The sequence below is a fragment of the Oncorhynchus mykiss genome, chromosome 6 (assembly GCF_057628025.1).
Source record: "Oncorhynchus mykiss isolate SJ-2025 chromosome 6, ASM5762802v1, whole genome shotgun sequence".
Taxonomy (NCBI): Eukaryota; Metazoa; Chordata; class Actinopteri; order Salmoniformes; family Salmonidae; genus Oncorhynchus; species Oncorhynchus mykiss.
This window is the reverse complement of record NC_143027.1, coordinates 35,036,220-35,050,307: the sequence shown is the minus strand read 5'-3', so window position 1 is coordinate 35,050,307 and position 14,088 is coordinate 35,036,220. Positions and strand designations below refer to the sequence as shown.

At 42.5% G+C, this 14,088-nt stretch overlaps 1 protein-coding gene across 20 annotated transcripts in view; it reads right to left on the bottom strand.

Moving 5' to 3' along the window:
* The window catches only part of LOC110525840 (autism susceptibility gene 2 protein), a 405,912-nt gene extending 392,042 nt beyond the window's left edge, over positions 1 to 13,870 (bottom strand). For all 20 annotated transcript variants that reach the window (XM_036979978.2, XM_090237745.1, XM_090237740.1 and 17 more), the window contains exon 1: positions 12,029 to 13,870. In XM_036979978.2, the coding sequence (XP_036835873.2) occupies positions 12,029 to 12,322 (294 nt within the window). In that variant the 5' untranslated portion in view covers positions 12,323 to 13,870. The remainder of the gene's footprint in view (positions 1 to 12,028) is intronic.
* Positions 13,871 to 14,088: the final 218 nt, after the last annotated feature.

The following is a 14,088-nucleotide window of genomic DNA, read 5'->3' as shown; positions in this document are numbered from 1 at the left end:
AACCAGCGCACTCATGTATGTTGTAAAATCATTACATGGTCGCTGCCTACATCATTGCATAGTGCAGAAAATACATTAGAGTTCAGGGTCCTTGATTTAACAAAGTTAACCATATTCCAAAACGTCTTTCAAGCTGTCAGGCATTCCCTTGGCAAGAGCCTCTCTGTGAATGCTGCAGTGTTTCCAAGTGGCGTTGGGAGCAACTGCTTGCATGCGTGTTACCACTCCATGGTCTCCCTGTCATGGCTTTTGCGCCATCAGTACAGATAACAACATGAGCAGCAGCTACGTTTGGCTACATACAGACCGTTAGTGGAATTCTCGAGAGAGTAACGGTTAATATGATTGGATGTTAATTATTTGACTAGGCAACCTGTATTTGACATTGTGTTGTTATTTCACTGAACACAAGATGGTTTCATTTTATTTTTGGCAGTGAAACGAGGCTACTCAGGTGAGAAAAAAACTCACCCAAATGTATAGTAGCTCTGTTGGAAAATATTAAATGTACTGTTTGAAAATGTAAAAAATATATATATATTTTTTACATTTTCAAACAGTCCATTTAATATATATATATATATATATATATATGGGAATACCTGGTCTGTAGGATAGTAGAACCACTGTGTAGTGTAGTGTAGGGTAGGACTATGCCTGTGCTGTGATTTTCTCCCTTTCCTATGGTTAAACACTAGTAACCACCCACTGACTAACAACTACTACAAAATGTAGCTATCGGTACAAATGGAAACAAGTCACTCTACCAAGAGAACATATCTCAGATGTCTGTATGTTTGTCAAGTCAATTACCTGTACAGATAAATGTATTTCAGTGAAGCAGCCTGGCTAAATGTGTTGACAATTGTCAGCTCAGGCGACTGCATTCCCACCATGGTAGTCACAGCAGAGCTTGGCCCCCCCCCCCCCCCCCCCCTCCCTCCGTCCATTACTCGCCTGCCTGTTTCTCAGTTTAGCATCACTCATCGCCTATGAAGGATGAGCTGCTGTGCCATGCCATTCTTTCTATTTATGGCGCGGGTGGATCTGGCTGTGAGTACACATGACGACGGCCACCGTTCTGTCACTCACTGTCACTCTGTAATCCCCCCTCCCCACACATACACAGCCCCTGCACCGAGTGGCACCACTGTACCATGGTGGCGTGCGTCACCCGGCTGAAACATTCTACCACACACAGAACCACTCATATCACACAACCCCTGCTCTGAGTGGCACCACTGTACCATGGTGGCGTCACCCGGCTAGAACACCCTATTACACACACACAGACACACACCCCTCCCTACCTCCCTCCCTCCTCCTCCTCCACCATACATTCCTCCCTTCCTGAGTGTAGTCTGCCTGTCAGTGTCTGCAGCCTCTGTTTCCTGCCCCTTTTCCTCCCCTAGTATTATTGTGCAAATTGAAATGCTGGGAAGAGGGGGAGTCTTGTCATTCAGACGGATGCAGATCGGAGCTCCCTTTCTCTCGCTCTCTTTCTCTCTCCTCTCTTTCTCCTCTCTCCTCAGTCTTTTTTGGCAAGCGGGAAGGGAAATATGATTATCCAGCAGGGGAATTGTTTCATCAACACCTGGAGCAGATAATGAAAATAGGAGGATTTATGCACTGTGCTGTGTGAGGCTATGCACTGGGGTGGTTTCTCTCTCTGCTGCCAGGCAGAAGCATTCTCTCCGCTGTCTGCCAGACAGGAGTTAATTAACCAGTAGCCTGGAAGACTACAGGCCGCCACTATAGTTACTTAACTAATCGTAAAATTAACAGAAAATGACGGTCGATGTTCTGGTGAGAGGCAAAAGAATAGCCACCAATTCCTTTGAACCATTCCTCGATAGTCCGTTTTGTCCTTTAACAAACAACTACAGCAGTGATCATTTCACCAACACATAGAGAGCAGTTGGGTAAGAAGCTAAAGGAGATACCAAATGCAAATCTTAGGGCTGGGAATTGACAGGGACCTCATGATACGATATTATCACGATACTGAGATGTTGATACGATTCTTTTTCTACTGAGATTCGATAGTGTGATTTTATTGCGATTCGATGTTATGTCTGCTGCAGAGGGACCGCAGAGAGTCATGAGAAAACGAGCTTTGATCAGTCATGGAAATTAAAGTGTTGAAAACATGTCTATTTAAAAAAAAGAAGGAGAAATACCAGAGTTTTGGCACAGGTACGGCCAACTAGTTCTAGCTAGCGTTAACAACCTTATAAGAATCGGTAGTTGGAGATGTAGAATCTATGTGATATCGTTAAAAAGAATATTGTGATAATCTAATGTATCAATTTTTCTCCCACCCCTAGCAAGCAGTGGCTGTGGGGGAGCGTTACAGCACCTTTGTAAAGTATTCAGACCCCTTGAAGTTTTCCACATCTTGTTACGTTACAACCTTATATATATATATATATATATATATATATACTACGTAAGTAATCAGACTTTTTTATGAGACTCGAAATTGAGCTCAGGTGCATCCTGTTTCCATTGATCATGCTTGAGCTGTTTCTACAACTTGATTGGAGTTCACCTGGGGTAAATTCAATTGATTGGACATGATTTGGAAAGGCACACACCTGTGGTCCCACAATGCATGTCAGAGCAAACACCAAGCCATGAGGTCGAAGGAGTTGTCTGTAGAGCTCCGAGACAGGATTGTGTCGAGGCACAGATCTGGGGACGGGTGCCAAAACATTTCTGCAGCAGTGAAGGTCCCCAAGAACACAGTGGCCTTCATCATTCTTAAATGGAAAACATTTAGGAGAAACTCCCCAAATACAGGTGCGCCAAGCTTGTAGCGTCATACCAAGAAGACTTGAGGCTGTAATTGCTGCCAAAGGTGTTTCAACAAAGTACCAAGGGTCTGAATACTTATGTAAATGTGATATTTAAGTTTGCAAAAATTTCTAAAAATCTGTTTTTGCTCTGTCATTATGGGGTATTGTGTGTAGATTGATGAGGAGGGGAAAATAATTTAATCAATTTTAGACTAAGGCTGCAACATAACAAAATGTAGGAAAAGTCAAGGGGTCTGAATACTTTCCAAATGCACTGTATATATTATTATTAATACTTTTTTTATGCACTTTGAGATCATTCTTGTATAACGAAAAGCACTTTACAAATATAATAAATTATTCTACCTTTCTCTCACCACCATCTGTTTTCATCTATATTGACTTGATAATTTGCCTCACGCTGTATAGGTGTGTGTGCCAGTGTAATTGTTGTCTCATTCCAAACCGTGTATGTGTGTGTGTGTGTGTGTGTGTGTGTGTGTGTCCTTGTTTTAGAAAATGTGGCAAAGTGCTCTCCCTGAAAGGAGCGAACAACCCCGAATCAAGTAAGATGAGTACATAGATTACATAGAAAAAATGGTTCTTCGGCTGTCCCAATAGGATAACCTTTTTGATTCCAGGTAAAACCCTTTTTGGTTTTGGGTAAAACCCTTTTGGGTTCCATGTAGAATCCTCTCTGGTTCTACATGGAAACCTAAACCGTTCATCTTGGAACCAAAACAGTTCTACCTGGAACCAAAGAGGGTTATCCTATGGGGACAGCTGAATAACCATTTTAGGTGTATATAACCCCCATAATGCAGAAGTCAGGAGAGAGAGCACTGATTCTAGACCCAATACTATGGCACATCTGTCAACCTGAGTCATAAGTGTTAGATCTCTTTCTCACTATTCCTGCCAAACTGGTTGCAGAGGTCCAGCATAATGTACTAACGACATCTCACATGTCTATATCTTCACACAAAATATTGTGTAAGACAGAAAATATAACAAACCCTTGCCTACTGTTCCTACAGACGCAGTCAGTTTAACATGGACTTCAGAGACACTAAAGATGAAGAAAACCAAGGAACTGCTTTATTTATATGCATAGTCTATATATATATATATACCCACGGAGTGGAACAAGCGCTTTGCTTCCACATGAGAAAATAAAGCAGCTCAGCATTGGCTAACTAGCCATAAAAAGACTGATAAAGAATGAGGGTTAAAGTAGAAATCTAAATGAAACAGATTCCCCAGCGTTGCGTGACCAACTCTTATCTAAGCTCTATGAACTTGGCCAGGCACTGCTTATTATTCTGCTGGAAAACAACATCAGTCCAAGTCCAAGTTTGGATATCGTCTCACACAAAAGCTAATATTTGACAGACAGACAGCTCTGTCTGTCTCCGCTGAAGAGGCCTTCTGAGATATGATCGGCGGCTGAAGCACCTCATTGACTTCTGAATTCCACATTTAAAGAGTGCAAGCCTTTAAAAAGCAATGAATCCCGTTGAAAATAGCCTGTGGCATCATTACGAGTCAGAAGCAATTATTCTAGTGTCAAAATTGACTACAAAGTGCAAATAGGAACCTTGGTCACAAAGTCACTCGTCTCAAATGGAGTTAGGAACATCCGTGCATCACAACGGGTAAATTAAGTTTGGGCTTTCATTTGACGATGTCCATTTGCCCACAAACATGGGATGAACAGCTGCCGTGGTCGCTTTTTATTCAATAGCATAGACAGTGAGACAGACCTGCCCAGCAGTAACGACTTTGTTTACATAAGCGTAGTTGCGTAGTTAGATGTAAAATTGCGCAACTAAAATGACAAAATGACAGATTTCTTACAATCATTTTGAAGAAGTGAAATAGGCTTCGGTGTCTGCAGTGTCTGATGGGGGGCAAACCTCATTAACTAAACGCAGAATCAGTCCGGAGACATATCTCTAAGACTGAAATCTCTTTCTCTAATGAGCAACAGAGAAACACACATGCCAATCGGCGTGTTCAGTGGCTCTTTAACAAGGAAGGCAGAGATAGGCTGATCCATGGAGGGAGGCCAATGGAGGCAGCAGCAATGGCAAGCAGCAGCCACCTCAATATCTTATTTCAGGCTGGGAATAGAGATCTGCAGCAATTATTGTTAGTATCACTCCAACCAGAAAGACTATTCCCCTCAGAGCTAATGCTCCTATCTCACATTCGTAGGAGGGAGCATGTCGACAACTGTTACGCTAATTGCCTTCACAGCTAGAGTAATTTATAAAGAAAACATGCTCCGAGACCCTCTATAGAGATATAGCCAGTCATTGCATCTCTCAAAATAAACGCTCAAACCCTGAAATCATGAGAAAGCTAACGGAAAGTAGGGATGGACACAGTTATTAGAATATTCTAATATACGAACAGACGTTAGCATTCAAATTTTGAAAATCCTATTCGAAAAATCCTATTCCTATTTTAACAATGAAATAACATTGTCAATCTGACATTGCTACACACAAGGATATTCCATGACATTTAAAATTCTTAATGTAAGAAAACAACCATCTTTTAAATGTCGTTTTTTTTTGTATGCGCGCCTACACCAAAAAGGGTTCTTCTATGGGGACAGCCGAATAACCTTTTTTTTCTAAGAGTGTAGGTAACCACAGGTTGTTTTCACCACAGACGGGCGGGGACGCGACGTTCTATCTAATACTGACTGGGACTATCCTCAGTTCACTCAAAGGCGTGCATAATTAGGTAATAACATAGGATGGCGGTGATTATTATGTCTCTACTTATTTGTTGTGAGTATAAAGTTCATGTTTAGTTGATCTGCATAATGATGCAGGTATTGTATTACTGACTGTATGCAATAGTCCTCTCTACTGCACTGAATGTTCCAATGGTAAATAAAATGTAAAATTGCCTTTTTACTTACTACTTTATTCTGAAAGCGGGGGGGGATTTTGTAAATGCGCTACTCGGCAAAGCCAGAAATAGACCTTAGTACATGATGGGCCCAAGTGCCCAGAAAAGTACTTGTATAGACCTCCTCAGACAAACAAGTTTTAAAAAAGGGATCCACTTGAGAGATGTTGATGTAACTATATGAGAGTATGAACTTGCAAGCCATTCACTGTCTGTTCAACTGCTCTCTGTCAATGAGGGGACTAGGCCAAAAGGAAAACACACATGATTTAATGAGCCACTTAGTGTTCCCTCTACTTATGTTTCATTCTTTTTATTGTAAAATCTTTCACATGCCTCCTTGCCAGCCAGTAATTTAGCATTTTCTGCAGCCAAATGCCAAATTATGTCAACCATTATGCAAAAATAATGTTGCTTTATTGGCAAATGGGGAGACATTATCTCCAAATAACGTATTATTTAACCTTGTTTTATTCAACATTGTTTCATTGATTATGAGTGAATGAGCACAGAGGAAAGCAGAGCCTGGTCAGACTCAGGGAATCCCATAAATAAGAGCAGCAAGCAGCCAGCGAATTAACAGGCAATTTTATCCAGTCAAAGGTCTAATCATTCTCAGGCTTCAAGACAACATCTTAATCACTTGATAATTACATCCTGTCACTCACCACACAAAGCAGATCAAGAGAGAGAAAGGAAGGCGCAAGAAACAACAACTCAGCAGCACATAACACATCTAGCTATTACACTGGCAGAGGCACCAGCAATACCTCTCACAGGGAAACAACAACTCAGAAGCACACAACACATCTAGCTATTACACTGGCAGAGACGGCAGCAATACCTCTCCTAGGGAAACAACAATCAAATTAAAAAGGAATCAAAAGCAGCACATAACACATCTCAAATCAAATCAAATGTTATCTGTCACCTGCTTCATAAACAACAGGTGTAGACTAACAGTGACATCACATTTTATTTGTCACATACATGTGTTGAGCAGCTGTTATTTTGTGTGTAGCGAAATGCTTACTTACGGGCCCTTCTCAACAAAGAGACAAAGAAAGAGAAATAATAGAAAAATAATAACAAAATAAATAAATACACAATGAGTAACGATAACTTGGTACTGCTTGCCATGACCATTTTTAGGGCCTTCCTAGGTCCTGGATGGCAGGGAGCTCAGCCCCAGTGACGTACTGGGACGTACACACTACCCTCTGTAGCGCCTTGTAGTCAGATGCCAAGCAGTGGCCATACCAGGCGGTGATGCAGCCAGTCACGATGCTCTCAATGGTGCAACTTTAGAACTTTTTGAGAATTTGAGGGCCCATGCCGTTGTCATGTCTTCTTCAAGACAGTGTTGGTGTGTGTGGACCATGATCATTCCTTAGTGATGTGGACACAGAGGAACTTGAAGCTCTTGACCCGCTCCACTACAGCTCCGTCGATGTGGATGTGGGTGTCCCCGGCCCTTTGTTTCCTGTAGTCCACGATCAGCTCCTTTGTCTTGCTGACGGTGAAGGAGACGTTGTTGTCCTGGCACCACGCTGCCAAGTCACTGACCTCCTCTTTATAGGCAGTTATCGTCGTTGTTGATCAGGCCCACCACCGTCGTGTTGTCAACAAACTTAATAATGGTGCTGGAGTCGTGTGCTGCCATGCAGTTGTGGGTGAACAGGGAGTACAAGAGGGGACTAAGCATGCACCCCTGAGGGCCCCCTGTGTTGAGGGTCACTGTGGCAGATGTATTGTTGCCTACCCTAACCACCTGGGAGCAGCCCGTCTGGAAGTCCAGGATCCAGTTGCAGAGGGAGGTGTTCAATCCCAGTGTCCTGAGCTTAGTGATGAGCTTGGAGGGCATTATAGTGTTGAACGCTGCGCTATGGTGTTTCCTCTTGTCCAGGTAGGAGAGGGCAGTGTGGAGTGCAATAGAGATTGCATCATCTGTGGATCTGTTGGGGTGGTATGCGAATTGGAGTGGGTCCAGGGTGTCTGGGATAATGGTGTTGATGTGAGCCATGACCAGCCTTTCAAAGCATTTCATGGCTACAGATGTGTGAGTGCTACGGGGCGATAGTCATTTAGACAGGCTACCTTGGCGTTCTTGGGCACAGGGACTATGGTGGTCTTTTTTTATTTTTTTTATTTTATTTATTTCACCTTTATTTAACCAGGTAGGCAAGTTGAGAACAAGTTCTCATTTACAATTGCGACCTGGCCAAGATAAAGCAAAGCAGTTCGACACATACAACGACACAGAGTTACACATGGAGTAAAACAAACATACAGTCAATAATACAGTATAAACAAGTCTATATACGATGTGAGCAAATGAGGTGAGATAAGGGAGGTAAAGGCAAAAAGGCCATGGTGGCAAAGTAAATACAATATAGCAAGTAAAACGCTGGAATGGTAGATTTGCAATGGGAGAATGTGCAAAGTAGAAATAAAAATAATGGGGTGCAAAGGAGCAAAATAAATAAATAAATAAAATACAGTAGGGAAAGAGGTAGTTGTTTGGGCTAAATTATAGGTGGGCTATGTACAGGTGCAGTAATCTGTGAGCTGCTCTGACAGTTGGTGCTTAAAGCTAGTGAGGGAGATAAGTGTTTCCAGTTTCAGAGATTTTTGTAGTTCGTTCCAGTCATTGGCAGCAGAGAACTGGAAGGAGAGGCAGCCAAAGAAAGAATTGGTTTTGGGGGTGACTAGAGAAATATACCTGCTGGAGCGTCTGCTTGAAACATCTAGGCATTACAGACTCGGGTCAGGGAGAGGTTGAAAATGTCAGTGAAGACACTTGTCAGCGCATCTACTAGTGATAGTCACAGCAGCCAAGCTATTCATTAATTCTCATAACAGACAATGACGGTTCAGCAGGGGGACCATAAGGGGTGCATGTGACATCCCCACAAACCCTCTGGAGAGAACATTCCCTTCCTAGGGTGGGGATAATATGTCTATATATATTGGACACACAGCCTCAGCAGCATAGCCAAAAGGATGCTCTCTCTCCACTTTCTCGCCACCACCGAGCATGACAGTTTGGGAGAGATGGGTCCCAGGGACACCCCATGGGCCTTATTAAGCCTTTCTTCACGGGACGTGTCAGGCTCAGAATGTTGCACTACAGCCATCACACTGAAAGAGCAACGAAAACACTGAGCGGTATTGCAACATGAAGACCATAAAAAAACAGGTTAACAGGCCTCTGGAACAAGAGACCAAATACTATAGGTGTTGCTGTATGGCTTGTAGTTCAACACACTGTTGAGTTGTTCTAACAACAGCTTTTAGCAACATCTCAACTAGTCTAGATATCAAAAGCTATTATACTGTTGATGTACAGCTTTCCGTTTATTCCTCCAACACACTGCTGAAATGTTACATATGCAGCTTCTATTACAACAGCTATAACAGAAAACAGTAGGCTACTGGCTTGACATGTTTGTTTATGACAAGTAATATATTATTTTTAAGAATATAATGTAAGACAGTGTAATAACACCCCCCCCCACCCCCCCCCCCCCCCCACCCACCCACACACACACATTCCAAATATTACAAATGAATGTAGTTCTGATGGTTAGGGGGGGGGGGGGGGGGGGGGTAGTCTCTGTAAATGAAAAAACATATAAATGATAAAGTTCATGCCTAAACAGATGAACATAAGAATCAACTCTGTGGATTAGCGAGGGGGATTTGCCACTCTCGTCTCAACGTCACACAAAGAGAGGGGGAAAATCACACATCTCATTTCTATTATGGAAGGTGGATAATTGCAACATTTTCTTATCTTTGCTGTTAGTTCATTACCCACAGGGGGCCTTTTGAGGGGCTTAAGCAATATTGTATAATTGTCTTAATAGGCATGTGAGAGAAAGCTTTGCCAAACCCACACTGAGTGGTTCTATTCTACATACCTCATCTTGCATTTCCAATCCCCCCCCCCCCCCCCCCCCCCCCCATGACAAAGCAGGCAGGTTTTGTTTGTACAGTTGATTTACACAGGTAAGCGGCTCTCCGGGTGAAATGGGGACTCCAAACAAATAAACAAACCATAATCAAATGTGGCCAATGTGGTGGATTGGTTTCTGACATAATAAAATGGGCTACGGGAGCAGAACAAGCAGCAGTATACACACAGCATAAGCCATCATATGAGCAGCGGGCATCTTTATCCTATCGAATCCAAAGCTGCTATATGAACCACTACTGAGACATGTTTAATGTGAACGCAATACATTCCAACGGCTACACTGGATAGTCAGTGCCACATAGATAAAGCAGCAGAAACTCACCATGCACGTTTGCATAAACACTGTGTACAGTAATGTAGAGCAGCATGGGTTCAATGAACCCTGGGAAAATGTGAGATTGATCTCAATTTACTGTGAAAGTTCCCACTTTAATCAGATCCAGGCTCTGTGGCCCGTCATGAACAGGGCATTGGCCATCAGTGAATAATGTGAGGTTAAGAACACTCTTTCAACTAGACTGCACTGTGCTTATTAGAGCATGATGCAATAGGCCAGAATGTTATTTAATAGCTAATGGTGCCGTGCCGGTTGGATAATTGATAAGCAATTAGCGCTGCAGTCATGCTAGGTGATAGGGTTCTTTCTCCCTGTATCAAGAAGTATCAGTAGCACATTGAATAGTCTTTGCTGCTGATACAAATCATAAACAGAACATAGAGTGGCTGCACCTCAACTGAAGCTGTATTTAGTGGTAGGGGAACAGCTGGTCGTATTATAAACAATGTTAACATCATTCCTGCTTAGCCCTATCACATATGTAGGCTTTCCAGATGTGAGTATAACCCACACGTAGCTCTATGCAAACTATCACTGCATTCAACCCATTATCATGCAAATATGACAACTATCCATTTGATGGAATTAATTAAATGAATTGGAATGAATTGATGAAAGCTGCATCATGCCTGATTCGCTGTCTGGTCGAGTACAGCATTCATTCACGTGTAGATGTCACTGAAGGACGAGACCCTGTTGACAGCCTATCCACTGCTCTCCTGGTGAGATCCTATTTGAGAAGCACTTTGCTCAGACTTCCCAGAGGCCTTTCAGAGTCAGAACCTGTCAGACTGCCATAAGCAGCGAGCACCGGAGGCACGCACACAAATATCACATCTGAGCTCATAATACACCCATGCACTCACGCACCAAGCACACACACACACACACACACACACACACACACACACACACACACACACACACCTCTCCCCATCACCCTCTCCTACATACACACACTTCCATGTACCCTCTGCACCCTCCTCTTAGACACTATCTTCTTTCACACTGAACCCCGGTAAGTGGCATTGAAGGCCTAAGTTAATGGAAGAGCAATGTAATTACGGGGACCCTGACAGGTTAACCTTGTTAACAGATGAGAGGTGACAAATTGATGACAAGCTCCCAGTGAGTAAACACTGTTGGCCATTTATGTCCACAAAAAAAAAAGATGATATCAGGGACAATACGTATGCACTCAAATCTAGTAATAAGCCAATAGGTCAAGCTACGTATTGCAGTCCTGTACCATGCACGTGGTTTGGTCCCTGTGGGGAACAAGCAGAAATTACAACACACTGTGTTGCTTACATCATCACACTCAACTGAGTAAAGTAGTAGCAGATGTCTATGGGTTTAGTTCCTCTGACCTTTGCAGCCACAGCCAGCCACTAACATGTAGGCTAAAGGAATTATTGCAGATACTAAGTAGGCCTCACATAATTATTAATTACCAATACAAAAAAAGGTATTAATTACCAAATACTAATACAAATGTAAACTTTTTTAGACAACTCTAGAGCTTGGACAGATGTTTCATGTTACTACAATAGATCATAATGAGATCTAAGGATAGAGATTACTAATCCTCAATCTCATTTGTAGACTTCACCTGAGGTTCAATCACCATCAAAGCTACTAGAAACAGATGATCAATGACACGTTGGACCATCCAATGAATATATGCACACTCCACATGCTTATAGATGCATGAAATTATGTAAATTGTGTCTCTAATGAATCTAAAGGGTGTGTAGACCCTTGTTGAGTACAGTAGCTATATAAAAAGAAAAGCCATAACAACAAGAACAAGAAAAAGATCTACAAGTCATTCCACTCATCAACACTGCAGAGAAAACAGCACCTGTTTATTTGCTGTCAAACAAACCGTTATGTGACAGCATTTCATGAATAGCAACTCATTAGTCACGCTGAAAACTTATGCAAATACGGAGGTGTTCGACATGTGTAATTAATTATAAGCCTTACCTCCAGACAGTCCAGGCTGACGAAACTGGCAATGGCAAATTCATCAATGATATCCTCTTCTTGAGAACTGGATTCTCGTCTCTTTCGACGAGGGGGGCGCGAGGTTCTGGCAGAGGGTGTTGAGTGTGGAGACTTTTTACCATTCTGGGAGACGAGATCCCTCCCAGGACTTTGCTCCCTATCTGAACAAGACGAAGGTTTCGGACTGCGGGCATCCTTGCCCACTGCCTCCCGTCTCCGTACCCTCTCACGTTTGGAACGGGATCTCCGGCTCTGCTTCAATTTTCCATCCATTTTAGAAATGTTGCACTGACAAAATCACTATAAATCACCTAACGTAAAGCGGATTCCCTGTGCGGCCAACCGAAATAATAAACTATAGTGTTATCACTAGTAGATACGGATGTATAAATAATACATCTATAAGTAATCAGATTCTCGGAATGACCTTGAATATAAACCTCCCGAATACAATAAACAAATGTTCAAATATTCCATGCGGGCGAGGAAGAAGCGATGCAAATCCTCACGTATTTTAAGCGACTAGATACTGTAACGTCGACGCGTTCTTCACATAAGCAGGTGCAAAACAGCGAAATAGTTACAATTTATGCACTCCACTTCCTTTGCAACTTTGTTGCATTGGAATAACACAATGTTAATAGCTGAATACCGCAGACAGCGCAGAGAAATCATGTCGCTGCCCGTTGTTTCCCACCACCCAATCCATGATCCGCTGTCAAAAAAAGAGTCTAGATAATATCCGTCAAAATGCGCATTAGGTGCTTATCAATAATGGATAAGATAATAGGCTACATAAGTTGATAATCCTCTCTGTAGGCTATTAGCGTGTTTCAACGGTTAACCATATTCATCTGACAAGTTCCACCGTAGGGCTAAACCTTTGCGCGATAAAATCCACGAGGGCAGGGATCTCCAAATCTCTCGCTACTTATGCGCAATATTTTCCAAATGATCCTCCGTTTAGCGACTTCAGCATACGACAATCCACTGTATATGATCAAACCCCATAAGGCAAAGGCATCGGCTATTCCAGGCCCGTGTAAGTTATTAAACATCAATCCACTCCTGAATTCCGTCCTTGGTTGCTCAGTTGCTCGTGGCTCATCGTATTTTTCCCTTTCGCATATATGCAAAGCTTTGATAAGTGTCCTTAAAGCGACAGGGGTGATTCAAATCTACTCTCCCCTCTTTTCCCTACATCTGAAATTAGTGTGCAATAAAAGCCTCAGAGAGCCGAGATAACTGACGTAGGCTACTTCCGCCAGCTCTGCAAATTACCCAAAGGAAGTGAGCTAGTTTATATATAGCCTAGGCCTACTTTTAAATTCCGCACAGTAACTTTGTGATGAGGCATAGGCTACAATATTCGCATTCCTTTTGTGTAATTTGTCTGGCTACAAATACGTCTGTCGCAGCCTACGGGTCCATGTAGTCGCCCCCACTCTGACGTCCTACTGTTAGCGAATAGAAATGCCCCACTGCCCAGGCTACTGGTGAGCGGTCTGTCAGCAGTTTGACAGTTGCCAAATGCGTATCAGTCAGGCTTCCCGAAAAAGTATACTACCGATATGCCAATCTCTACAGTATAGCCAACACCTTTAGGCTATAACACTTTTTCAACTATAATGCGCGATTTGACTTGAGTGGGCAGAGGATATGCTTCTTTAATCATTGTAGCCTATTTATCTATTTGGATAGGCTACTTGCCACATTGAATTATGTGTAGCACTCTCGTCTCCAGTGGTGTCCGTTCTTCACCATTGTATGTTCTCTAGGTTATATCTCCATTCTGCTGAGTAGATACTTCAACAAGGCTTCTCTTTCTGCACTTCACCTCATCACATATTTGCATGGGAAATAAGCACATGGTTTTTGCATTTTTACTACCAGCCGCCACCATTCAGTACACACAGTGAAAGTGTAAGAGAACAGACAGCCTAATATACAGTATAAAACCACATAGCATAAGGCTCAACCTCAAGCCTTCTCACAGGAAAGTATTATGTATCTGTATCAGCCAGGTGCAAAGTAATTAC